At 29.6% G+C, this 26829-nt stretch overlaps 2 protein-coding genes across 14 annotated transcripts in view; one reads left to right on the top strand and one right to left on the bottom strand.

Annotated features, from left to right (window-relative positions):
* The first annotated feature begins 784 nt into the window (after positions 1-784).
* LOC141458162 (uncharacterized) lies at positions 785-5859 on the top strand. Of its 13 annotated transcripts, none has more exons than XM_074135798.1 (10): positions 785-957; positions 1306-1413; positions 1801-1848; positions 2433-2540; positions 2914-2975; positions 3364-3422; positions 3820-3878; positions 4408-4466; positions 4997-5116; positions 5565-5859. In XM_074135798.1, exons 1-5 carry the CDS (start codon positions 876-878, stop codon positions 2916-2918), a joined length of 351 nt encoding a protein of 116 aa, XP_073991899.1. In that variant the 5' UTR covers positions 785-875; the 3' UTR covers positions 2919-2975; positions 3364-3422; positions 3820-3878; positions 4408-4466; positions 4997-5116; positions 5565-5859. The 13 variants fall into 13 exon arrangements, with proteins under 13 accessions (XP_073991899.1, XP_073991887.1, XP_073991890.1 ...); XM_074135786.1 differs by having other exon boundaries at positions 2879-2975; XM_074135789.1 differs by having other exon boundaries at positions 2879-2975; positions 4948-5116.
* An 8012-nt stretch (positions 5860-13871) lies between these two features.
* Positions 13872-26829, bottom strand: part of LOC141458156 (beta,beta-carotene 15,15'-dioxygenase-like) — a 38891-nt gene continuing 25933 nt past the window's right edge. Inside the window, exons 3-10 of the mRNA XM_074135768.1 lie at positions 26144-26284; positions 22901-23023; positions 20260-20416; positions 17295-17494; positions 16767-16880; positions 15689-15829; positions 14877-15077; positions 13872-14571 (exon numbers count right to left, since the gene is read on the bottom strand). Of these exons, the coding sequence (XP_073991869.1) occupies positions 14305-14571; positions 14877-15077; positions 15689-15829; positions 16767-16880; positions 17295-17494; positions 20260-20416; positions 22901-23023; positions 26144-26284 (1344 nt within the window). The 3' untranslated portion in view covers positions 13872-14304. The remainder of the gene's footprint in view (positions 14572-14876; positions 15078-15688; positions 15830-16766; positions 16881-17294; positions 17495-20259; positions 20417-22900; positions 23024-26143; positions 26285-26829) is intronic.

Below are 26829 nucleotides of genomic sequence, written 5' to 3'. Positions count from 1 at the left end.
AAGTAATTGAACTTTGACGGGTAAAATCGGGTAATCATCTTACTCAAACGAAATAATTTTTCGAAAATTTCAAATTCGATCTAGACTGAATTCAGCTTTTGTAAAGAGCAATAACATTTTTATATATTTAATCTACTTATATTACTAACAGTTCAGTAGTTAAAAGATTTTAATATCGATATAAATTTGGACACTGAGGATTACTGGGCTAAAATTTTTAATATAAAAAAAGCTGATGGTGAACTTGAATTTAAAAATTTAAAAAAAGTTATATACTTTTTGCTTGTTTTACCCTTCTCTAATGTATCTGTTGAAAGAATTTTCAGTGACATAAAAAATATAAAAACTGATCACAGAAATAATTTGTCAACTAATACATTAAAGTCTATTTTAATCACCAAAAATTTTTTATACAAAGATAATGATATTATTAATTTTGAACCAAATGAGGAAATGTTAAATACTAACATTTGGGACAAAAAAGAGGTTTAAAAGTTTATTTTCTGTTTAGTTATGACTATTATAATAATTTTAAATATAAAATTTATAAAAATGTTGCTACTAATTATGTTAATACATAAAAGCTGTAAAATAAAGAATAAAATAATTTAATCATAGTTATTATTTACATACTGTTTATAACCCTTTAAGCTTACAAAGTGTTTTTTATATATCCCGCTTATAAAATATAGTTGGTAACGCTGGTTTTAGTATCGGGTAAAAACGGGTAATTGAACCTAGTGGAGAGGGTAATTCTGATTTACCCCATCGGCAACACTGATAAACGTATACATAAATAAATTCTCTTCAGTACGACTTGAGTTACGAATGGGGGAGTATTGCTCGTCGCTCCAAACATATCTCGTAGTAGTGTAATGATTATGGAGATGTTGTCGCTTCGACGGTCGGAAGGCTTTGATGACGCATCCATTCAATTCAACACGTACAGAGATAATAGTAAGTACATGTTTCTGTTTTAAGCATGTTATTTATCAGTAATAGTTAAAGATAGCAAAAGTATACATCTATGAATTAGATACCTACCTAATAGGTTGATTGATTTGTCTAAATTTAAACTATTCTTGCAACTTCCATAAAAATATGTTTTGAAAGTTTTAAACATCTTTTCGAAAACAATTAAAATTATAAGAAGATGTTAATATATACAATATATAGTTTGAATTAAGACACAATCGTTGCATGAATCGTACCAGTTCTTTTAAGTAGAAATTTGAATAGATTTTTAATATTAGTAAGCTACAATGACAACTATTTATTGTTAATAACTTTTCATTCTTTTCTCAGCATTCATTTGCCAATCTAATTGCGATTCTGTACTATTCCATTCAATCAGATGGCTGAAGGATGGCATTGATGAAGCATCCATTCAATTCAACACGTACAGAGATATTAGTAAGTACATGTTTCAGTTTTAAGCGTGTTATTTATCAGTATTAGTGAAAGATAATAAAAGTATACATGTATGGATTAGATACCTACCTAATAGGTTGATTCATCTGTCTAAATTTAAACTATTCTTGCAACTTCCAAAAAAATATGTATTAAACATCTTTTCGAAAAAATTTAAATTATAAGAAGATGTTAATATATACAATGTATAATTTGAATTAAGGCACAACCGTTCTATGAATCTTACCAGTTGTTTTAAGTTATAATTTGAATAGATTTTTAATATTAGTAAGCTAGAATGAAAACTATTCATTGTTAATAACTTTTCTTTATTTTCTCAGTATTCATTTGGCATTTTAATTGTAATTCTGTACTATTTCATTCAATCAGATGGCTTTGATGACGCATCCATTCAATACAACACATACAGAGATAATAGTAAGTACATGTATTCACTTTTCAGTATGTTATTTATCAATAATAGTTAAGGATGATTCATACGTGTGTGGATTAGATACTTATCTAACAGGTTGAATGATTAGTCTAAATTCAAACTATTCAACACGTACAGCTAACCGAATTACATGTTTTCACTTTTCAGTATGTAATTTTTAGAGACCTACCTAGTAGGTTGAATGATTTGACTAAATTCAAACTATTCAACTCTTACTGCTGACAGTACGTACATGTTTCAGTTTTAAGCATGATTTTTATCAGTATTAGTGAAAGATAATGAAAGTATACGTGTATGGATTAGATACCTACCCACCCAATAGGTTGATTGATCTGACTAAATTTAAACTATTCTTGCAACTTCCATAAAAATATGTTTTAAACATCCTTTCGTAAACAATTTAAATTATAAGATGTTAATATATACAATAAATATATAATTTTAATTAAGACAAAATTGTTGCATGAATCGAACCAGTTGTTTTAAGTTACAATTAGGATATATTTTCAATATTAGTAAGCTACAATGAAAACTATTTATTGTTAATAACTTTTCATTCTTTTCTCAGCAATCATTTGGCATTCTAATTGTAATTCTGTACTATTCCATTCAATCAGATGGCTGAAGGATGGCATTGATGAAGCATCCATTCAATTCAACACGTACAGAGATATTAGTAAGTACATGTTTCAGTTTTAAGCATGTTATTTATCAGTATTAGTGAAAGATAATAAAAGTATACATGTATGGATTAGATACCTACCTAGTAGGTTGATTCATCTGTCTAAATTTAAACTATTCTTGCAACTTCCAAAAAAATATGTATTAAACATCTTTTCGAAAAAATTTAAATTATAAGAAGATGTTAATATATACAATGTATAATTTGAATTGAGACACAATCGTTGTATGAATCGTACCAGTTGTTTTAAGTTATAATTTGAATACATTTTTAATATTAGTAAGCTACAATGAAAACTATTCATTGTTAATAACTTTTCTTTATTTTCTCAGCATTCATTTGGCATTCTAATTGTAATTCTGTACAGTTTGATTCAATCAGATGGCTTTGATGACGCATCCATTCAATACAACACGTACAGAGATAATAGTAAGTACATCTTTTCACTTTTCGGTATGTTATTTATCATTAATAGTTTATGATAATAAAAAGATATGTGTATGGATTAGATACCTACCCAATAGGTTGATTGATCTGTCTAAATTCCAACTATTCTTGCAACTTCCATAAAAATATGTTTTCAACATCTTTTCGTAAACAATTTATATTATAAGAAGTTGTTTATATATATACATACAATTGGAATGAATACAAAATTGTTGCATGAATCGTACCAGTTGTATTAAGTTACAATTTAGATGTATTTTCAATATTAGTAAGCTAGAATGAAAACTATTTATTGTTAATAACTTCTTTTTATTTTCTCAGCATTCATTTTGCATTTTAATTGTAATTCTGTACTATTTCATTCAATCAGATGGCTGAAGGATGGCATTGATGAAGAATCCATTGAATTCAACACGCACAGAGATGATAGTAAGTACATGTTTCAGTTTTAAGCATGTTATTTACCAGTAATAGTTAAAGATAGCAAAAGTATACGTCTATGAATTAGATACCTACCTAATAGGTTGATTGATTTCTATAAATTTAAAGTAATCTTGCAACTTCCATAAAAATATGTTTTAAAAGTTTTAAACATCTTTTCGAAAACAATTTATATTATAAGAAGATGTTAATATATACAATGTATAATTTGAAATAAGACACAATCGTTGTATGAATCGAACCAGTTGTTTTAAGTTATAATTTAAATACATTTTTGATATTAGTAAGCTACAATGAAAACTATTCATTGTTAATAACTTTTCTTTATTTTCTCAGTATTCATTTGGCATTCTAATTGTAATTCTGTACTTTTCCATTCAATCAGATGGCTGAAGGATCGCTTTGATGACGAATCTATTCAATTCAACACATACAGAGATAATAGTAAGTACATGTTTTCAGTATTAAGCATGTTATTTATCAATAATAGTTAATGAAAATAAAAGTAAACGTGTATGGATTAGATACCTACCTAATAGGTTGAATGATTTGTCTAAATTCAAACTATTCAACACGTACAGATAACAGAAGTACATGATTCAGTTTTCAGCATGTTATTTATCAGTAATAGTTAAGGATCATAGAAATATACGTGTGTGGATTAGATACTTATCTAATAGGTTTAATGATTAGTCTAAATTTAAACTATTCTTGCAACTCCCATAAAAATATGTTTTAAACATCTTTTCGAAAACAATTTAATTACAAGACGTTGTTAATATATACAATATATAATTTCAATTGAGACACAATCGTTGCATGAATCGTACCAGTTGTTTTAAGTTATAATTTGAATACATTTTTAATATTAGTAAGCTACAATGAAAACTAATTATTGTTAATAACTTCTTTTTATTTTCTCAGCATTCATTTTGCATTTTAATTGTAATTCTGTACTATTTCATTCAATCAGATGGCTGAAGGATGGCATTGATGAAGAATCCATTGAATTCAACACGCACAGAGATAATAGTAAGTACATGTTTCAGTTTTAAGCATGTTATTTAACAATAATAGTTAAAGATAATAAAATTATATGTGTATGGATTAGATACCTACCTAATAGGTTGAATGATTTGTCTAAAATCAAAGTATTTAACACGTACAGCTAACAGAATTACATGTTTTCACTTTTCAGTATGTTATTTATCATTAATAGTTTATGATAATAAAAAGATATGTGTGTGGATTAGATACTTATCTAACAGGTTGAATGATTAGTCTAAATTCAAACTATTCTTGCAACTTCCATAAAAATATGTTTTAAACATCCTTTCGTAAACAATTTAAATTATAAGAAGATATTAATATATACAATATATAATTTGAATGAACACAAAATTGTTGCATAAATCGTACCATTTGTTTAAAGTTATAAATTGAATACATTTTTAATATTAGTAAGCTGCTATGAAAACTATTTATTGTTAATAACTTTTCTTTATTTTCTCAGCATTCATTTGGCATTCTAATTGTAATTCTGTACTATTTCATTCAATCAGATGGCTGAAGGATCGCTTTGATGACGAATCTATTCAGTTAGTTATTGTATGGATTAGATACCTACCTAGTAGGTTGAATGTTTTGTCTAAATTCAAACTATTCAATTCTTACTGCTGACAGTACGTACATGTTTTCACTTTTCAGTATGTTATTTATCATTATAGTTTATGATAATAAAAAGATATGTGTATGGATTAGATACCTATATAATAGGTTTAATGATTCGTCTAAATTGAAACTATTCAACATGTACAGCTAACAGAAGTACATGTTTCAGTTTTAGGGATGTTATTTATCAGTAATAGTTAAAGATAATGAAAAGATATGTGTATAAATTTAAATTAAACGTATTAGGTATGTACCTAATAGGTTTAATGATTTGTCTAAATTCAAACTACCCAGTGGTAGGTCATTAACGTAGATCTGTTTATTTTGTCTTAGAAAAGAATGTGTATATTTTTATTGAAGTGTTTGTTATAAATAAAATTTAATGAAACTCAAAATAATTCATGTTTTATTCATTTCTCTATAAAATAAAAAATTACAATTAATAATATTGATTTTTAGACTGAAAATAGCTAATACTGGGAATACTACTTGCCAAATTCTGGACATCAAATGAAGATAAGATGGATAATATGTTGGGATACATAAAATAAAAATGTATTATTAACTTTTGTTATAAATCAATTACTAAAAAAATGTATTATTTAGGAGCTGAATAAAGAAAGACCATTAATTTGTTTAAAAGTCTATTTATTGATATCCTATATTTTACATACATTATTATTTTATTATAATTCATAAATACATAGATTAATTAAATAAAATTAAGAAAAACGTAAAAATAGTTCAAAGAAAAGCAGTCAGAGGGCGCACAAATAAGTAAAAATGGTCGGCAGAGTCATGAGAGTGTGCATGTAAAAAAAAATGGTTGGCAGAGTCATGAGAGTGTGCATACGAAAGTTTGAAAGTACATAGTTCTAAAAATAACCACTAGGAAGCATTGCTAGTTGTTTACGTACGTAAACATAAACAAATTTGACAGGTGTAACCTCTCCCAAACATAAACAAAATAGTTCTAAAATTTGCCACCAGGTAGCACTGCTAGTCCTCTATATATACGGGAACATAAACAAATTTTCTTCAGTACGACTTGAGTGATGCAGGAGGGTATATCGCTCGTCGCTCCAAACATATCTAGTCTAGTTTTACAACTGTCACTTCTCTTCCAAAAATCTTAATGTAGTGTAATGGTTATGGAGATGTTGTCGCTTCGACGGTCGGAAGGCAAATATTCGCCCCACCCGGCCCGGCCCGCGCGGCGAACTTTCTTATATACCCTCTGGAGGCAAGATGGCGGCGCGTCATATCTCCATGACAACGGCCATAGTACAATGCCACTCCCACCAGATGGCAAGTAATGCCCATGTCACCATGATAACGGCAACACAGTACAAAGCCACTCCCACTAGATTGCAAGCGTTCCTCTTCTTACACACTCTCATGACTCTGCCGGCCATTTTTACTTATTTCTTTCACACGCACACTCTCATGACTCTGCCAACCATTTATACTAATTTCTCCCACTTGCACACTCTCATGACTCTGCCGACCATTTTTACTTGTTTTTAATCTTTCACACGCACACTCTCATGACTCTGCCGATCATTTTCAAATATTTATTTCACATGCACACTCTCATGACTCTGCCAACCATTTTTACTTGTTTTTAATCTTTCACACGCACACTCTCATGACTCTGCCGACCATTTTTTACTTATTTTTAATCTTTCACTTGCACACTCTCATGACTTTCGCAAACATTTTTACTCACATTTAATCTTTCACATGCACACTCTCATGACCTTTTTTACTCATATTTAATCTTTCATACGCACACTCTCATGACCTTTTTACTAACATTTAATCTTTCATACGCACACTCTCATGACTTTCGCGAACATTTTTACTCACATTTAATCTTTCACACGCACACTCTCATGACTTTCGCGAACATTTTTCTCACATTTAATCTTTCACACGCACACTCTCATGTCTCTCGCGACTTTTTTACTTACATTTAATCTTTCACATGCACACTCTCATGACTCTTGCGACTTTTTTACTTACATTTAATCTTTCACATGCACACTCTCATGACTCTTGCGACTTTTTTACTTACATTTATTCTTTCACTTGCACTCTCATGACTTTTGCGAACATTTTTACTTATGTTTATTCTTTCACATGCACACTCTCATGACTCCAGCGACCACTTTTACTTAATTGTGAAAACTTGCATATTACATATAACTACCTACTTGTTTTATTAATTGATTCCTGATAAAATTGTTTGTACACTTTCATCGGATAAATGTTTTACGACTTTCTCACTTGGGCATCCGTTGATTAACTTTTCTACAGCCTGTGCTCCAGTATCAGCAAAATTTAGTCTGAAAATCAACATTATTTGAGCTAATTAAAAAGAATTGTTCGCTAAACTTTGAGTAAGTAGTAAGAGAAAAATAACTATAACAAGAGATTAAGTATTATTCATAAAATTTAAATATTTGTATCTGCAACTGGGCTAAATCCCAGTTGTAAATACAAGTATTTAAATTAATAAGTAAATCCAAATAATTAATTAATGAACTTCAATAAATTTTATTCAAAAAAATAATTTGATTAAAAAATGCAATCTAATTAATCTTAATATAATTGCTTGAATCTGTTTAACATAAAGTATTTCCAAAATTTCAGAGTTTTACGACACTTCTGAAGTATACAAAATTTGTCATTTGGAAGTTAATAATTGCAAAAGAGGAGACTTAAATTGATTGAGCAACATAATCCTTCAAGTGATTTACATCTACTTCTTCATTCCGTCAATAAACAAATAAGAAATCTATGTACCGACTACGCTATCATGTGATAGTCTTAACCAATATTATTACAATTACAATTTTAATTTTATTGAAAATAAATTAAGTATTTTACAAATGTACAATAAAGATAAAAATTTGTCTTACATTTTTATTTTACTATCTAACTGTCGTGATAATGTTGCCTAAAAGTTATGTTTTATGTAAAGATAAATAAATGTACAAATGGTGTAAGAGTTAATAAAAACCTATGCATTTACAAACAGCTTCTTTTTATTTACGTTCTTTCTAACACCTTTCAGCAATATGTCTAAATAAAAAAAAAATAGAAGTTAAATAAGTAAAATAAATGCGAATGGTTCAACAGGATGTAACAATGATATATAACAACTGCAAGCAATCAAAAATGTAAAAAAAAATAAGAAAATTAATTTAAAAATTATTACGTCGACTGTAATTTCTATTATAATGTGACTGGAACATAATAGAGAATTAACAGGCACTTTTGATGTTGAATTCTTCAATAAAAATAAAACCTATTTTCAACACAAATTAAAACTCCTTTTTCAGAATGAAAGGGAAAGATTTAAATTAAAAGAAAAAAAACTTTAGATTATGTTATACTGTTTTGAACGTATTAAATAATATATAAGATTACCTGAAGAACTTTTCTACAGATGGAGTGTAAGTAGATTCCTTGTTTAGTCTATTATAGGAAATAGAATGGTTGCGAATCACCTTGTATTTACAGTCATGCTGCTGGAAGTGTAGAACGACTCTAAAAATAATTATTTCAGATAAAAGCTGAGCTTAACGGGGGTGCAGGTTGACAAAATATCGAAAAAGCCCAAGCAAGAAAGAATTGGATAAAAGGAAAAAGCACTTACATATAAACAGCAACAGTTACCACAAATTTAATTCACACAATTGTAATACTACTACAAACGTAGGATTTTCAGATAAATTAAACCTTTTTCCAAAAAAATAATACCATTCTGCTTTGAATTTCCTTAAAAAAAAAATAAGAAAGTTGAAAAACTTTATCTATTATCGGAAAAAGATAGACTAACCACACGCAATTCTAAAATAAACTAAATGAATGTGGTTGAACTGTAGCTACAGAGTTCGCATGCACTATTAAAGGAATTTTTAACACTTAATCTTTTTTTTTATCAATAAAATCTAATTAAACATTTAAAAATACTTACTTTCTTTGACAATATGGGTTATTTGACTATAAAATAAAATAAAATGTTTAAAGTAATGTAAAATTTTGTACCAAAGTGGAAACATTACGTATTCCGAATCAAAGGCAAAGATTGATCATAATTGTAAGAAATAATATTGTTGAAAAATAAGTTTAATTTGGATGAATAATTTGATTATTTGTTTGGATAGGATTATTTAAAGTATTTGATTAGAAAATTAAATGTAATTTAAATATGCTTTAAACATTACTGTCCTTGGCAAATAAAATAGTGTTTTAAAGAAAATTTTTTTGTAAAGTTATATCAGATAAAGTACGGTTAGTTTTATAAAGGTTTAATCTGGTTCTAGAATGCTTTTATTTGATTGAAAATGCTACAATATTCGCCAATATTTCAATCAAATTTTACCAATATTGAAACATCTAAGCACATTAAAACGTATAGATTAATCTTTAGAAAAAAGGTTTAAGATAGTTTTAAAGTATTTATAACATGTGAAATAATAGATAAGTCTACCTGAAGAACTGTCCCACACAGGCAGAGTAGTAAGTAAATTTTTCTCACTTTTGTATACTCCAAAATACACTTGATAAGAATCACCATAAAATATTGGAGTGCTGATGGATGTAAAGAAGGGCCTAATTATTTCGGGATGCTGAGTATTACTGGGCTGCAAGCCGGTAGAATCTTAGAAAAGCCCATGAATGAAAGCATTTTACTCAATTCACACCTTAACAGAATTTTTCTGTGTAAGTAAATATTTTATAAACAGTTCAAGTATGTAGCAATCTAATTAAACCATTCAGTATACAATTTTCTTAAAAAAAGTTTAATTTGAATCAAAATGATAAGTGTTTTAACTTATACTATGTTCCCAACTCACTCTACATTATCTTACTGTGAGGGTGGATACATTCATGGTTACAAGATAACACATGTTGTGTGTGACATTTAAAATGATAATGAACTACAAAACATTTTTTGAAAAACAGTGAAATAAAATTAATAAAACCTATTTAAGTCTTATGTCACATATTGTATTTTTGTTATGTAGCTAATGTTTTAGAATTGTCTTACATATATGAAGGCCTGGATATTACAAATACACAAATAGAAACAATTTAGAGATTAGGTAACAGAAAATCAGTAAAAAAACAGTAATATAAATATAAAATAAAAAAGTAAAATACAATAAATTCTTTATAATTATTGAAAACTAATGGCTATGTGGGTTGGTTGAGTTACAGCATAGCCACGTAAGTTTTCAATAATTATAAAGAATTTATTGTATTTTACTTTTTTATTTTTATGTTACTGTTTTTTACTGATTATATGTGTTACTGAAGCTCAAAATATTTTGTATTTGTGTATTTGTAATAGCCAGGCCCTGAAGAAGACAATATATTTGTCGAAACTTTGGCAAAAAGACTAGTAAAAAACTATATAAACACATTTTAGTTTACATGTTTGCCACTAGGTAGCACTAAAACTGAATATACAACTGTCAGGATTTCTCTTTAGTACGGCTTGATCGATGGTGGGGAGTAGAACGCTCTGTTTATTTTATTATCAAACTATCGTGAAAATGTTGCCGAAAAGTTATGTTTTATGTAAAGATATATAAATGTACAAATGGTGTAAGAGTTAATAAAAACCTATGCATTTACCAATAAATAGCTTCTTTTAATTTACGTACTTTCTAGCAAGTTATTACCACCTTTTAGCAATATTTCTAAATAAAAAAAATAGAAGTTTAATAAGTAAAATAAATGCGAATGGTTCAACAGGATGTAACAATGATAATCAACTGCAGGCAATCAAAAAATGTAAAAAAAAATATGAAAATTAATTCAAAAATACAGAATTAACATGCATTTTTGATGATGAATTTTTTAATCTAAATAAAACCTATTTTCAACACAAATTTAAACTCCTTTTTCAGATTCAAAGGGAGTGACTTAAATTAAAAGAAAAAAAAAATTAGATTATGTTATACTGTTTTGAACGTATTAAATAATATATAAGATTACCTGAAGAACATTTCTACAGATGGAGTGTAAGTAGATTCCTTGTTTAGTCTATTATAGGAAATAGAATGGTTGCGAATCACCTCGTATGTACAGTCGTGCTGCTGGAAGTGTAGAGGGACTCTAAAAATAATTATATCAGATAAAAGCTGAGCTTAACGGGGGTGCAGGTTGACAAAATATCGAAAAAGCCCAAGCAAGAAAGAATTGGATAAAAGGAAAAAGCACTTACATATAAACAGCAACAGTTACCACAAATTTAATTCACACAATTGTAATACTACTACAAACGTAGGATTTTCAGATAAATTAAACCTTTTTCCCAAAAAATAATACCATTCTGCTTTGAATTTCCTTAAAAAAAAAAATAAGAAAGTTGAAAAACTTTATCTATTATCGGAAAAAGATAGACTAACCACACGCAATTCTAAAGTAAACTAAATGAATGTGGTTGAACTGTAGCTACAGAGTTCGCATGCACTATTAAAGGAATTTTTAACACTTAATCTTTTTTTTATCAATAAAATCTAATTAAACATTTAAAAATACTTACTTTCATTGACAATATGGGTTATTTGACTATAAAATAAAATAAAATGTTTGAACTATTGAAAAATTGTGTACCAAAGTGGAAACATTACGTATTCCGAATCAAAGGCAAAGATTGATCATAATTATTGTAAGAAATAATATTGTTGAAAAATAAGTTTAATTTGGATGAATAATATGATTATTTGTTTGGATCGGATTATTTAAAGTATTTGATTAGAAAATTAAATGTAATTTAAATATGCTTTAAGCATTACTGTCCTTTGCAAATAAAATAGTGTTTTAAAGAAAACTTTTTTGTAAAGTTATATCAGATAAAGTACGGTTAGTTTTGGAAAAGGTTTAATCTGGTTCTAGAATGCTTTTATTTGATTGAAAATGCTACAATATTCGCCAATATTTCAATCAAATTTTACCAAAATTGAAACATCTAAGCACATTAAAACGTAAAGATTAATTTTTAGAAAAAAGGTTTTAGATAGTTTTAAAATATTTATAACATGTGAAATAATAGATAAGTCTACCTGAAGAACTGTCCCACACGGGCAGATAGTGAGTAAATTTTTCTCACTTTTGTATACTCCAAAGTACACTTGATAAGAATGACCTCAAAATATTGGCGTGCTGCTGGATGTAAAAAAGGACCTCTTTCTGGGCTGCAAGCCGGTAAAGCTTAGAAAAGCCCATGGATGAAAACATTTAACTCTATTCACTTCTTGTAAAAATCGAAGAATTTTTCTGTGCAATACGTAGCAATCTAATTAAACCATTCGGTATACAATTTTCTTGAAAAAAGTTTAATTTGGATCAAAATGATAAGTATTTCAATTTTTACTACGTCGTCCCCGGTTCACACAACATTTGCAGACTGAGGAGGGAGGTTACATAAATGGTTACTAGATAACACATGTTTGTGTGATATTTAAAACTTTAATGAACTGCAAACATTTTTTTGAAAAATAGTGTAATAAAATTAATAAAACCTAGTGTGTATTATGTCACATATTATATTTTTGTTATGTAGGTAATGTTTTAGAATTGTATTTTATATGAGGGGGCATGTTTTCGTAATCACGAAACAATGAATTGTACCGAGTTCAATTGTAATAGGAAATATTGTACAATTAGAAGAAATTACTGAAAAATTAAATAATGATAAACATGTGATGTTAATAAATAATGTGTAAATATTAAAATCTGGTAAACCTTTAACATTAAAGAAGGTACATGTTGAAATGGCCTGCTTTTAATTTTATTTTTTGTAATTTAGTGTTGAAACTGAAGTAAACTTTTCTAGCTGTCTATTTGTTTCATACGGATTTTCTTTAGATAGCATGTTTTAGTTATAATTAATTTTAGTTCTAGGTAACATATCATTTATAAAAATATTTGGTTGATACTTTCTTACGATTTTGTTTTACCATCATCAAAATTTTACCTAATTTGTCCAATATCATAAATAAATAAATAACTTTAAAAAAAACTAGAATGCATATTTTTTTTTTAAATTGTAAACTTGGCTAAAACAATTCTTAGCAATTATTGAACCTTGGGAGTCAATCAAAAAGTTGCAAATCACAATTAGGTGACCAACTTTTTAACACTAAACCTACCACGACCGGTCATCAATTGACCGTTTTTAAAATTTGGTTTAAATTTCCTAAATACGTTATCATACCGCCATTAAACTTCACGACTTTTCCTAAGAAACGCATACAATTGTTTTTTTTATTCTTCTTTTCCTAATACTTGATTTTTGAGTAAAATATGTAGTACTGAGAGCCTTATATATTTGCCTTCCGACCATCGAAGCGAACACATCTCTTCCAGCATTACCCCTATACTTGATACATTATCATGATTTTTTAGAGAGAGAACAGAGGTGATGGACAGATTTTTTGAAACTAATATTTTTCTTTTACGTTTTTTATTCATTTTTTTTTTTTTTTACTTTTAAACGTTTATTTTAACACCTCTTTTTGAACTTTATTAATTAATATATACATATATTTTTATCCAATGATAATGATAGATCCAGCGGATCGGCTGTTTTCAATCTGAAAATCATCATTATTCAATGAAATAGTGTTTATAAAAATAATCTTCAATCAAAAAGCGACCCACTCAATGATACTACAAATTGAAGCTCGACTGTTTTTAATGATACATATTTATAAAAAAGGAATTAAAGGAAAATGCAAAAAATAATTTTTTACTAGTTAATATGAAATGTATTAACCATTTTTCTTTACGTTCCTTTTTGTACAATAGTTTGTATTACTTTCTTTTTTTGTTAAATGTGTTGCCTGATATACATTTTATTACAGTTCAAAGGTTGTTTTTAAAAACAATCACTGATTTAAAAAAAAAAAGTAACATGGTGAAAATTAAGGCACTGAATTAACAGAATAGAAATTTGTCTCTACTTTCAGTTAGGTATAATACAACGTTTTCTGTTTTGTCTTTCTTTTTTTTTAACTCAGTTTACAAAATTACAAAAATGTTTACAATATTACGTGATGTAAACCCTTTGTTTGAGGATAACAAGAAAAATTCTAAGTACGAACACAGTACATAAATTTCTTACAAAAACATTGTCTAACAAACATTTAATCTAAAATGCTATAAAATAAAATATCTATATCACAGGCAAGAATGTTGTATGTAATAAGAAAGGTACGTGAGCGTTAACAGTTGCTCTGGCAAGTTCATGGAGATCTGTAGCATCTAATATCAGAAGGAAATCTTTGCCATCTTTTTCAAGATTCGTAACACCAACTAATAACACTCCATCGTCTTCAGCTTTGCATCCAGGACTTGCTACAAACAGTGGTTCCGCTGGAAATACTAGTTCACTTTCCTTCCATGTTTTAATCTCTCCAGTATCAACATTAACTTTTAAAACCTGTTACAGAAATAAATAAAAAAGTACACTTATTTATTATCTTTAAAATATCTTATTAATGAATACCCTAAATACAAGAATACAAAAGCAGACAACTTTTTAAGTCCACTTTATTTTAATTTTAAAGATTTTGTATAGTATTTATAATTAATTGAATAAATAAAACTACCATTGTATCTAGAAAGGTTTTCTTAGATTTAATTCTTACGAATAATGAAGCTTAATCAATTTTTTTTTTTTTAATTTTTATTGGTTTTGTTTTTGAAAGTTGAAATAATTAAAATGTCAACAGTATAATTACTTACCGAATTTCTAAATTGACTCTGGGTGTAGTTGCCACTAGCGTAGAAGTAAGTATATCTCTTGCCAAAATATGCCGGATTAACTGTTGGAAAATCATAAGCTGGTTCTGTAACATCTGTACTAGTAACTATAATCCTGTTTCCTTTTCTGACAGCTTTGGCATTGCTATTACATTTTATCAGATTTTCATTTTCTGGTACTTCCTAAAAGTCATGTTTAAAAAATTAGATATTTAATTAATATCACTAATGGATATAATCACTTTACTACATTAGGACAATACCAAAAAAAAAAGTTTTTTTAACATTTAAAAAATAAAAATTACATTATTTACCAATTAAAGGAAACATAAGTATACTATTGACACAAACATTATTACTGTTATGAATACATAAAATTTCTACAGTGTTTAGAAGGTGTAATTTTATTCTAATTCATGATTCTTGATACAACTGCTTAATGTCGAAACGTTTATCAACAATAATACACAATAACAAATACATAAATAAAAATAGATACCCAAAATCAGGTACTAATTTACGTATGTAAATTATTATTATTTACATTAATTATTATATATTATTTCAATTATTACTAATATGTAAATAATAATTGAAATCTGTCAAAATCCTAAGATCTGAACATTCATCTAATAAAAGTAATAAACGAATATTATTTTAACCTTAATCCTCTAGTCCATCATTGGAAACCAAGAAGGCCCAATTCATATACAGTAAATTTTCTCTAATTTTGTTATAAAACCCTCGACAAACCCATTAGCTTTATTAATAACATAATTAAACGATTACCTTACCTTAATATTCTTTATTAGTGGTAAGACAAATCTCCTAGCATTTCCCTGGTCTTTAAGTATTAACTCTGCATTTCTTAATTTATTTAAATACATATATTTAATAACTTCTGGAGAATTGTGCGCAACAACGTCTACAACAAGCTGAAAATGGATGTAATTGAATAGATAGTTGATTTCTTTAAATAGATTGTTGTAACTGGGAAGAGGTAGTATAGAGGTTGCTATCACTAGTTTGCGACATAAAATCTTCGTCGCTTAGAAAGGAACATCTACGGCCAGCAAAATCCTGGAGCTCATAAAAAGGAGAGGTTTCTCCTAATAGAGCTACAAAGTGCAAATGCACAATAAATCTGTTTTGGTTGCAGGGACTAGGGGAATATGATTTTATGAACATTACATAAGGAGTAAACTATGTTTCCTCTAGTCCATCATTGGAAACCAAGAAGGCCCAATTCATGTACAGTAAATTTTCTCTAATTTTGTTAAAAAACCCTCGACAAACCCATTAGCTTTATTAATAACATAATTAAACGATGTAAAATTACGATCTAATGTTTTTTAACAAGTAAGACAGTAGTAAATTATTTTGTACTTAAAATAAATAAATAAATGCACAAACGTAGAAGTTGAATACTTTCGATGTTTACAATTGTTTTTCAATATAAAACAAATATAGTCGAGTTTTTATTTTATGAACTCACTTATAGAATGATAAAATGAGATAACTCAATTATGAAACTAGGAAAATAAAGTATAAAAAAATTAAAGAAATCGATTGTTTTTTCATCGGAGTTTAACGTCCAACTACCTTATAGAGGATGGGGGAAAAGCACATACTATTGAACTAGCACTAAAAAACTTAATAGCAAGTTAGAAATGTTTCATGACTTTTTTAATATCGAAATTAGCTTGTCGATTATTTTAATACTCATTAAATTAATTAAAACCTCCATATTTCAAAAGCACAACAAAGAATAGATTGGAAACTTGGGTTAAATTTTTCAAGAAGGGGAAAAAAATGTTTAAAAATGTCATATTTGTTACCTCAGTAAATTTAAAAACTCATTTAGGTACAAACCTCTTGGCCAATTTGGTAGGTATTAATGTGATGGAAGAAAAAGAATGCTTCCGCAGATTCATACAGAATTGAACTTACATCTCCCGTCTCTTTGTCAACCACAACAAAATGATTCTGTAAAGCACATAATATATGAGTCATGTTTTCTCAGATAATTCATACGACAATTAATGGTAACTGGTGTAAACATTTAATTCCATTAAACATTACTCTCTTAACACTAAATTAAATCAAATTTGAACTTCCTGCGTCTTTTCGAGTATTTTATTGAGCATTTTTTGAGTAACGTAAACAAACAATAAACGCTTGGTAAAAAACCTTTTTAGCACCTCAAAACGGTCGAAAATCTGCACGAAAACAATACCTTCTCTTACTTAGTACAGCAAGGGAAAATACTAAGAAATAAAGCAGATAGGATATCCTGAGCGTGATATGGCTAAGCCCCAGGAGAACTCAAATTTTAGATTTGTACAATTTAAGGCATAATAGGGAATACTGTACTAATAACAAGACATAAAAACATCTAACCTTTTCTTCAGGTTTCCATTCCATACAATCAATCATGCAATGACCTTTAACATGTGCCGTTAATAGTTTAACTCCTGCCATGAACAGTGGCTGGTCTATGTACACAACATAATTCTGGGATATACCAAAACTATGTGAATATGATATTGTGGTTCTCCATCTGCAAGGAATTGTGGCCACAACTGATCCATTCTTGTACTCTGAAATGAAATATTATACATAAGAAATGATGTTTACATTGATCACAAATATCAGCCCTGCCTAATTGATATATTAAAAATACTTAAATAAGAGTCTTAAATCATTGTCAACCTTCGAAAAAGGTATATATTTAGGAAAAAATAAGGCAGGAGAATATCTTAGATAAAATGAACTCCATAATTGTAGAATTTACAAGAAAACTAATGAATTATTCCCAGTTGGAAAAATATTTTCTTAAATACAATAATAACATTGGTATTTAACAATGACCACGATAATTTAAAAATTACGAGACTAACAGACACCTATTAATTGCGGAAGCTATTTGTTTGCCATCACTATTACGTATCAACACCTTTAACATTTCAAATATTACTTTAAAATAGGATTTGCTTTATAGAATTACTAAGGGGAAACCAATTATACTTTATACATACATTCTTCTGACATTAAATAGAATTCAAGACCACAATACCTTCCTTCTCTCCTTCACGGGACACGTCCTTAATCGCTCAAATTAATGTCTTAATTGTGAAGAAGTTTAATTTATAATAGAGTTATTTTGTAAAACATGCAAACTATTAAATTAAACAATTTAGGCTTAATGTGATTAATAGTTGTTGAAAAAGTTTAATAGGAAACAATGCCGCGAACTTTACCTGTATAGTTATTTCAGTTCTGAGATCTGAAAATACGAGGACCAGTATTATGCTATCATTAGTATACCAGCAAAAATTAATTTATCCAGCACCTTTAATTTGACTTTCGAGTTTAAAAATCGACATCTCCTGATAGATGTGACTGATTACCAGGGAGGCTAACAGTGGTGATTTTAGTCTGAATATATAGAAAGTGTTATCCATGTTTTGTTTAGCATTTTTAATATATCTTTTTCTACACAAACTTCTCCACTTCAATTGCCTAATTACTAGTCAATCTGTAGATTGAACTCGCAGGTAACGATAAACCCTGTTTTGGTTAGGCCACTTATAAACCACTGAGAGGTTATAGTGAACAGGTGTTCCCATTTGTTCCTTGGTTGATGAAATTTTCAACATTGATCGAGGTAGACACAAATATCTACAACTTTTTTAAAAATATTATTTTCCATAATGTGTTTTTTTTTTTTTTGTAGAAATTATCTGAAAGTACTAACATTTTTGTAAGTGTTTTTGTATTATCCCTATGACCAGGGCATTGGGAAACACATTAAGGTTTATTAAGGAAATTCTTAAATTATTAGTACACACAAAACAATATAACGAAATTACAGATTTTTTTAAAACTTACTTTTGGAGAGATCAATCGAGGGGAGAGAATAAGAATGAATTGTGAACACTAGTTCTTGCTACAGAAAACTCTTTACTATTACTCATATTGTCCCTGCCTCCACATATACTTACATGACTCAGTGGTCAGACTGCTTGTGTATTACTGTTGTTACAGTAATGGCCGATTCGGCCCATCGATATACGTTGAGTTGTAAGAGGCTCCTAGTAAGCGAAAACCTCAAGCTCTATTTTGTTCGGAGGACTGAGCTGTATATAGAAACCGGAGTGGTGTAAAGGGAATACCACATCATACTGCCACGTCAATTAAGAACAGGAGTACTTAAGGTTCTGCAAGCAGGTTTTGAACATAATGAAAACTGTAGCTCGCTTGTTTGGTGGCCATCAGTGGATAGAGGAACAGAATACACTCAAGGCCGGTGCCACCAAAGTTATCTTGAAACCTTGGTCAAATACAGAATGGCCCTTCGATAAAATCCACGTTGATTTCTGCAGGCCATTCTTTGGGAAGATGTTTTTTTGGTAATAACCGACGCTTTTTCTAAATGACCCGAAGTTTTCCTCAAGGGAGGCAATACCGATTCCAACCAATCAACTACCATTCAAACGATACGTGAAACAATTGCCAGGTTTGGCATTCACAAAGTTTTAGTTACTGAAAATGCAATTTACTAGCCAGGCATTTTAAGATTTGTTCTTTTAAAGGGATGAGGTACCTAATATCAACTCCATACAATCCCGCTATCAATGAAGCGGCAGAAAATTCAGTAAAATCCCTTAAACAAGCCATAAAGGAGCTAATGATTGAAAGCAAAAGAAAAGTAAATTTAGAGATTTCTGTGAATAGATAGCTGCATCACAACAGTACGTCGGAGCAATGCACAGCTGGAGAAACCCAGCTAAGCTAATGTTTGGACGAGAGCTTCACACGCGTTGGGATGCATTGCAAATAGTCAAACAAGAAACATCCCAACACGAGCAAACCAGAAATTATAAAGGAAATCACAACACATAGTTTGCGATAGGGGAGTTCGTATATGCCCACGACTTCAGCGATCCAGCACACTGGAGTAAGAGAAAAACGAGAGTGGAAGAAAAACTAGGGTGTACTTAGTAAAGGAAATAGAAGGTGATCGGCTTTGGAGGTGGCACATCGATCAGTTACTAAAGGCAGCATCATATAATTTTGAGCCTCATCAACAACTGACCGAAAAGAAAACGCAGAAGTGGCTCAGGGAGATAAGAGAGGGGAAAAGCGTGATAAAGTTACTAATATTAATTAAAACTATGCCATGTGATATATACTAAGTTTGAATTGTGAAAAATTGTATTGAAAAATAAATAAAGAATATCTTAAAACAATTCTTGTGTTCAATTCTTTTTGTGACAATAGTATAATTCTTGCAGCTTCCAATTTTTTTTTAAAATAAAATCACAATTCAAGAAAAAGTAGGTTAACAAAATTTCCATATTACCTTGTCCTGGTAAGGCGTCTTTTAAATTTATTTTAATAATTTGGGACTTTAAGCCAGACGACAGAACAGTACCCATTGTGTAGGCTGCATTACCGTTTGGATCATTATAGATGTGAGAACAACTTAAATTTAATTTTAATATCTGCGATAGATCGACCTGTAAACATGAGAACAAAACATTATTAAAATGATAAAAGTTTGTTAAGATTACATTTCTCAGTTTCTAGACTTGAAAAACGAAGCAGTACTTGAAGTGAACTTTATTCTGTTCGTTTTTTTGTAGGCCTCGCTTACATAATAAAAATATCTAACAGATTCTCAATGGAATATCAACTACAACACTGAACTCAGTTAGCAAATAAGCAAAGAATCTTTTGAAAGTATGAATGTTGCATGATTTCTGTTTTAGTAATAATATACAACTTTTTCATCTCTTAAGTAAGTGATAGGGCTGTAAATTACACTAAAACAATACTTCATAATTCGGGACTTTAAGCCAGACGACAGAACAATACTCAAAGGGATTCTTCTTTGAATATTTATTTAAAAATATGTCAAATAAACGAAGTAGATGCACAAGTGTACAATAAAACTTAACCAATCCGTTTAAAACCTACGCAATAATGTGGTACATTCGGTTGAAGGTGAAAATATCCGACCAGAAACGCCACCAGATTTCGTTTTGGATGTTTTTTTGTTGGAGAAATAAATACCTTACTTTTTCATTTTAAAACTTTTATTTCACTTAGGAAGATATAATACAATCACTTTCTTAATTTGTTGTTACTGAGAATAAGTTTAAAATCTCAAAATAATTACAAAATAATGTGGGAAACAAGATACCGTTAAAATATAAAATAATCATTATTAATTAACTGATTACCTTAAGCTCGGAACAGAACAAAGAGTGAAAACCTAGATAAACTAGCATATTTTTTCTATCGGGCTCGTTGCAATAAATTTGGGCAGTAGAAGCATTAAAGTATAATCAATTCCTGAGCCACAATTCATGAAATCTAGTCGGCTCAACTGGCTATCAAGTCCTACGAAGTTGTTGAAGGTAGTGTAAAACTAGTTGGCTAGAATGACAATCTAATGAGTAATGAAACTATCTGAATTCAGATCTAATTCCTTGAATGGAGCACATTGTTTACAACGCAGATAACAGATACGAGGGGGTACCCAAAAATAACCGGAATTGCGTTGCCGCGCATGGAGCTTATGTAGTACGCATTTCTGCCGCTAGACGTGTATAGCGCAATTCCTTGCCAGTTCAGTCCTGCCTGTGTTGTCTGCCTGGCTTTTTCTGTTCATCTGCAGTGATTGTTTTTACCAGCGCTGTTTTGTTCTTTTTTCGTTTTTTATGATGGCAAGTTTAAGTGAGCAACGTGCAGCTCTGAAATTTTGTTTTCTACTCGGCAAAAATGCTGCTGAAAGTGTTTTAATGTTGAAAACAGCTTACAAAGATGACGCTATGGGAAAAACTCAAGTATACGAGTGGTTTACTCGGTTTAAAAATGGCGACATGTCGATTGATGACAAACCTCGTTCTAGACGTCCATCAAATCAACTGCCCGAATCGACGAAAATGTTGAAAAAATTCGAGAGCTGGTGTTCACAGACCGTCGACAGACAATTGATCAACTGTCAGAGAGTAGTGGGTTATCTTGGAACTCGGTTCAGCGAATTTTAACGGAAGATTTGGGGATGAAAAGGGTTGCAAACAGGAAAAAATTCGAGAGCTGGTGTTCACAGACCGTCGACAGACAATTGATCAACTGTCAGAGAGTAGTGGGTTATCTTGGAACTCGGTTCAGCGAATTTTAACGGAAGATTTGGGGATGAAAAGGGTTGCAAACAGGAGACTGGTTCTTCCACCACGACAATGCACCTGCACACACAGCCATCTCTGTTACACAGTTTTTGGCTAAAAATGGCATGGTTCCGCTGCCCCACGCACCTTACTCGCCTGACCTGGCTCCGTGCGACTTTTTCTTATTTCCACGCATGAAAAAGGGCATGAAAGGTCACCGATTTGACAACATTGAAGAGGTCAAGAAAAAAATGAAGAAGGAGCTGTCAGCCATTTCTAAAGATGACTACAAAAAATGTTTCGAACAGTGGAAGCACCGGTGGGACAAATGTATTAGTTGTAACGGAGAGTATTTTGAAGGGGATAAGGTTGTTCTGTAAAAAATTTGTAAATAAATAGCTTTTAAAAAATAATTCCGGTTTTTTTTGGGTACCCCCCCCCTCGTAGATTCATGTTTCTATAGAAACTGGAAGAAAGCTGAGCCATTTAAACGAACTTAGACCAGGAATCTACGCTCGAATTACTTTTATTTATAGCAAATTATTGTAACACTTTTATTTTTTCAAATTCAGGAGACAGGTTTAACCCCTAACCCTTTCGGGTGCAGCACTCTTCTGGACTTTTTGTGATAATTCACTATTTTAAAAAGATGGACACCCTGATTACCAAATATTTATTGAACAAAATAAATATTTCTCCACATTTGAAGGATTTTTATACAAAAATACAGCAGCAGTGAAAAGTTCAAATTCGCTAAATTTACTAAATAATGGAAATCTTTCTTCATTATAATTTAATAAATAATAAAAATAAAGTTACTTAACTTACTTTTTCTCCCGTTTCTAAAGTTTGTGGATCCAACTTTCTTTTATAATGACTTTCAGTGCCAACGTAAAGTGTCTTGCCCAAACAATAAATGGTGCCTGCCTCGTTGTCTGTCAGTTCTGGCATCTATTAATATAATTAATAGGTTAACAACAAGATTATTAATGGCTTTTCTTATTGAAAAGTACGCTAGTAGATAAAGCAGCCATGTATAAACATAAAATAAAATTAATGGCTAAAACTGAGGCAGAATTTTCTAGAATTATTTTGATATGAATTTTTAACTAAGGAAAATTACTGATTTAACGTTAAGATTGATAAAACGCTTCGTTACCCTTTTATGTAAAACGTGTTTAATAGTTTTTCTTTTATATTTATTATTAATAGAATATTAGCGTTACTTCAGTTAATATTTAAAAATTTATTAATGAAATTTGAAACGGTAAGAAATTCTTTATTTTAAATTTCATGTTCGCTCTTATGAAGAAGATACAGATCAAATTTGATACTTTGACACAGCAAAAAATCTTTCGTCATAAATCAATCATTTCCCTAAATCAACATTTTTACGCCAAACATTTTCCGAAGAAAATTAATTTAGTCCTGACGGAAGGGGTGAGGTTAAACTTTCCCAATAAGAACCGAAATTTTGGATCACAATCCGAATTTGAAAAAGTAGGAGTTTCCTAAACAACTTCTTTTTTTGGTGGAAAGGAGGGAAGCGATTACCTCGAACACTAAATACATTTATACACTTCTACTTGAAACGTTCCTATCATACATTAAAAATACCATAATTAAACCATAATTTTGAAGAAAAAATGTATACAATAAGAGAAAATAGTTAGGAGTTCATAGTTAAGACAGTTAACAGATAATAGTAAACACAGTTACGAGATTACAAGAAATTAAAATCAGAGTAAAAAAGAAGTAATCCTTGACAACCATGAAATTATTTTCTAAGGCCACATTTAAAGCAATGTTTAATTTGGCACTATTTCCAGGATTATCCGAAATATTTGGGTGATAAAATCGGAAAATGACTTTTATTAGAGTAATATTTGAATTAATCATATACCATTTACAGAAACATTTCCAAGATGGAGGATATAGTTTAGTGACTAAAAGAGATGCAACCGATCGTTCAGGATAAACTGGGTTTAGCTCTTCTTCGCATTTGATCAGAATGATTAACTGAAGAATATTTTGGCTAGAACAATGGAGCACACTGTCTTTATTATCTATACACACATAGAATTATTTTGATATGAATTTTACACAATGTATACAGATGCTTTGAACTATTTATAGAATCACTTACTACATGAATATACAGCTTAATGCGTTAAAGTATTCATTATTGTGATTGTTAGACCATGAATGGAAACGTAAATTTATATTAATTTAAATCAATTACAAACAAAATTCCTTTTAAAAAAAAACTATAACCGGATGCGGGAAAACTATTAGTTGCTTCTATTCAGACAGCAAGTGACCAAACTCAGAAGCATCTAATTTTAAATGCTGTCTCAAATATTTTACTTAATTGGCAGTTCCAAAACTAAGTTCGGCGGAAAGAAATGGATAGCGTGTGTAAGTGTATTCCAGAAAATTAGATATTACGCTTACTATATGTATGCTTACAACAAGCGTAATAAGGTTGAGAAATTAACAGCAATAATAGAATCGTAACTGCATTCAATTTAATTGGGCAGTAATTGGAATTGAAAATAAAATCTGGATTATTTTTAAAAAACGCGCATGATTAATTTTGCGAGAATTTAATTTAACCATTATAGGCTGTTGCACTGGGATGTCCAAAGGTCTCCTTGAACAACGATTTTCTGAATTGTGTAATCCTGCTCCTATCCATGACTGCGCGTTAAAGTAAACTGCGTTGAACATCTTGGTTTGTGCTATAGAACAAGAACTATATTTGTGACATAGAAGTTTTAGTTACACTCGTTAAACAGTATTAAGTTTTGTTGCACAACCAAATAAATAACAAACTGCGAAACTTTTGTCAAAGAAATAATTTGAGTGATTTAACTATGTAAAAAAAAACACAATTAATTTATAAATGTAGATGGTGTCAAACATTATTGAGTGTATAAACGACCTGAACATAGTAAGTAGAAGTATATCATTTGTACTAAAAAAATGTTCAAATGGAACATAAACACTTAGAACAACAAAGTGAAAAGTAAAAATAAAAGCAAGATGGATATTTTGGAAGGGCGCCCAATGTCTGTTTGTATGGAGATTATCGCTTGAAAAACATAGAATTAAAGAACTGGGAAACAAAATATTGAAAATGAATTCAGTAATGATTAAGCATAGGTAAGATATGGGCAAGGAAGAAAGAGTTAATAAACATTTCAAAATAAGCAGTAAGTGATCCAAAAATTCTGACCTAAAAACCAAGTAATACTGTTATTCTTCATCTGTTATTATCGCTTAGAATGAATATAAACAAAACTATTCCAGCACGAGTAATGTACACAATATAGAAAGGTTAATATTTGATATGTAGACAAACAAATAAACAATTGTGATGTAAAACTAAATAGTTTTTTGCCTATTTTTGGAGATTATTATGCAATATGTAAAATATATTTGTATGTGGCTAGGCTATTTACATAATTTATTGGGCAAGAACAAAGAGCGCTAGTTCAAAGCAAAATAGAATGAGCACACAATAGGCTAGCGGTGTGCTCACTTCGACGTAGCTCTTTACAACTATATGGGGAACTGATAGAAAGGTAAACTGTCCGTGCAATTTCAGACTCGTAATATCCATGTGAATTTTAGTGCCCATTAAACTCTCTCTCTCTCTCTGTCTGTATGAAACGGAAATAGTGATGTTTCATTATTTCCTGGATAACCAACGATTTTCCAGGCTGTACTATTTTAATGTGTACACATTTCTAAAGCTTTTGAAACATAATAGTGAACAAATGAGGTGGAATTAAGCACTATTTAAGTTTAAAAATTATACTTAAAAAAAAGTCATAATTGTTCATACAAAATATCTGCATAACTGCTCATATAAATTGGTTTTGGAACGCCAATTATTGAGAGTAAATCACTAATTATATAGGCAAAACTAACTTACCTCTTTGTAAACAATTTTATCTTTAAATACAGTTTCAAACTGCCTAAATTTTCCATTTTTAAAAGATTATAAGCCACATAAATGAAAGATTTTGATTATCACTGTTGATAAATAAGATTTTTTCTACATACCACATTGGTAACTAATTTCTGGAACAGATTTTTTGTAGTGTCAGAGTAGGCTTTTGTACCAAATTCTGTGTAGACTGGTTTGCCAACTTTTTTAGCTTTTTTATAAGCATCTGATTCAATAAATTTCTTCTTAAATTCTACCTAGAATTAAAAAAAAAAAAATCTAATTTAAATATAAAACACTATCTGGTACAGTTCTAAATAAAATTAGTAAATTTTGCAAATAAATAGCAGTTTATGAACATTGTTTTAAATAAACAATAATTAGGATGAAAAAATAATTGCCATTTCAGTCGAGTAAAATTTATTTTGCCGAGCTTTCGACCTAGGGACTAGGTCATCTTCAGGGCTAGTTTACAAAGTAATATTTTTACATTCCAGAGTTGATGTGTCTTCTGTCTTGTCTATTCATGGACCTAGTCCCTAGGTCGAAAGCTCGGCTAAATAAAGTTTACTCGACTGAAATGGCAATTATTTTTTCATCCTAATGAAACTATGATTCAGTCACCAAAAAGAATGAACAACAATAAACAATAATGTTATTTAAAAATTTTGATTCATCTAACCACTGTCAGTAGAGTTGAAAGATATTTTCATCGTTTTTGATGACTGATTCACTATTCTAAAAGAAAGTATTATTATTATTATTATGGCTGAAATTGTCAATAATCGTTCTTTCTTTTGAA

The sequence above is a fragment of the Rhodnius prolixus genome, unplaced genomic scaffold (assembly GCF_049639745.1).
Source record: "Rhodnius prolixus isolate KJV_2025 unplaced genomic scaffold, Rpr scaffold_5, whole genome shotgun sequence".
Lineage (NCBI taxonomy): Eukaryota > Metazoa > Arthropoda > Insecta > Hemiptera > Reduviidae > Rhodnius > Rhodnius prolixus.
The sequence above is the reverse complement of the archived record's forward strand: the minus strand, read 5'-3'. Positions and strand labels throughout refer to the sequence as shown.

Bases quoted from the DNA above. Each gene is read 5' to 3' on its own strand.
- LOC141458162 (XM_074135793.1), top strand. From the start codon at position 876: ATGATTATGGAGATGTTGTCGCTTCGACGGTCGGAAGGCTTTGATGAC. The intron at 958-1,305 runs GTAAGTACATGT...TTCTTTTCTCAG, and splicing joins CAACACGTACAGAGATAATA to CATTCATTTGCCAATCTAAT. The intron at 2,541-2,878 runs GTAAGTACATGT...TTATTTTCTCAG, and splicing joins CAACACGTACAGAGATATTA to CATTCATTTGGCATTCTAAT.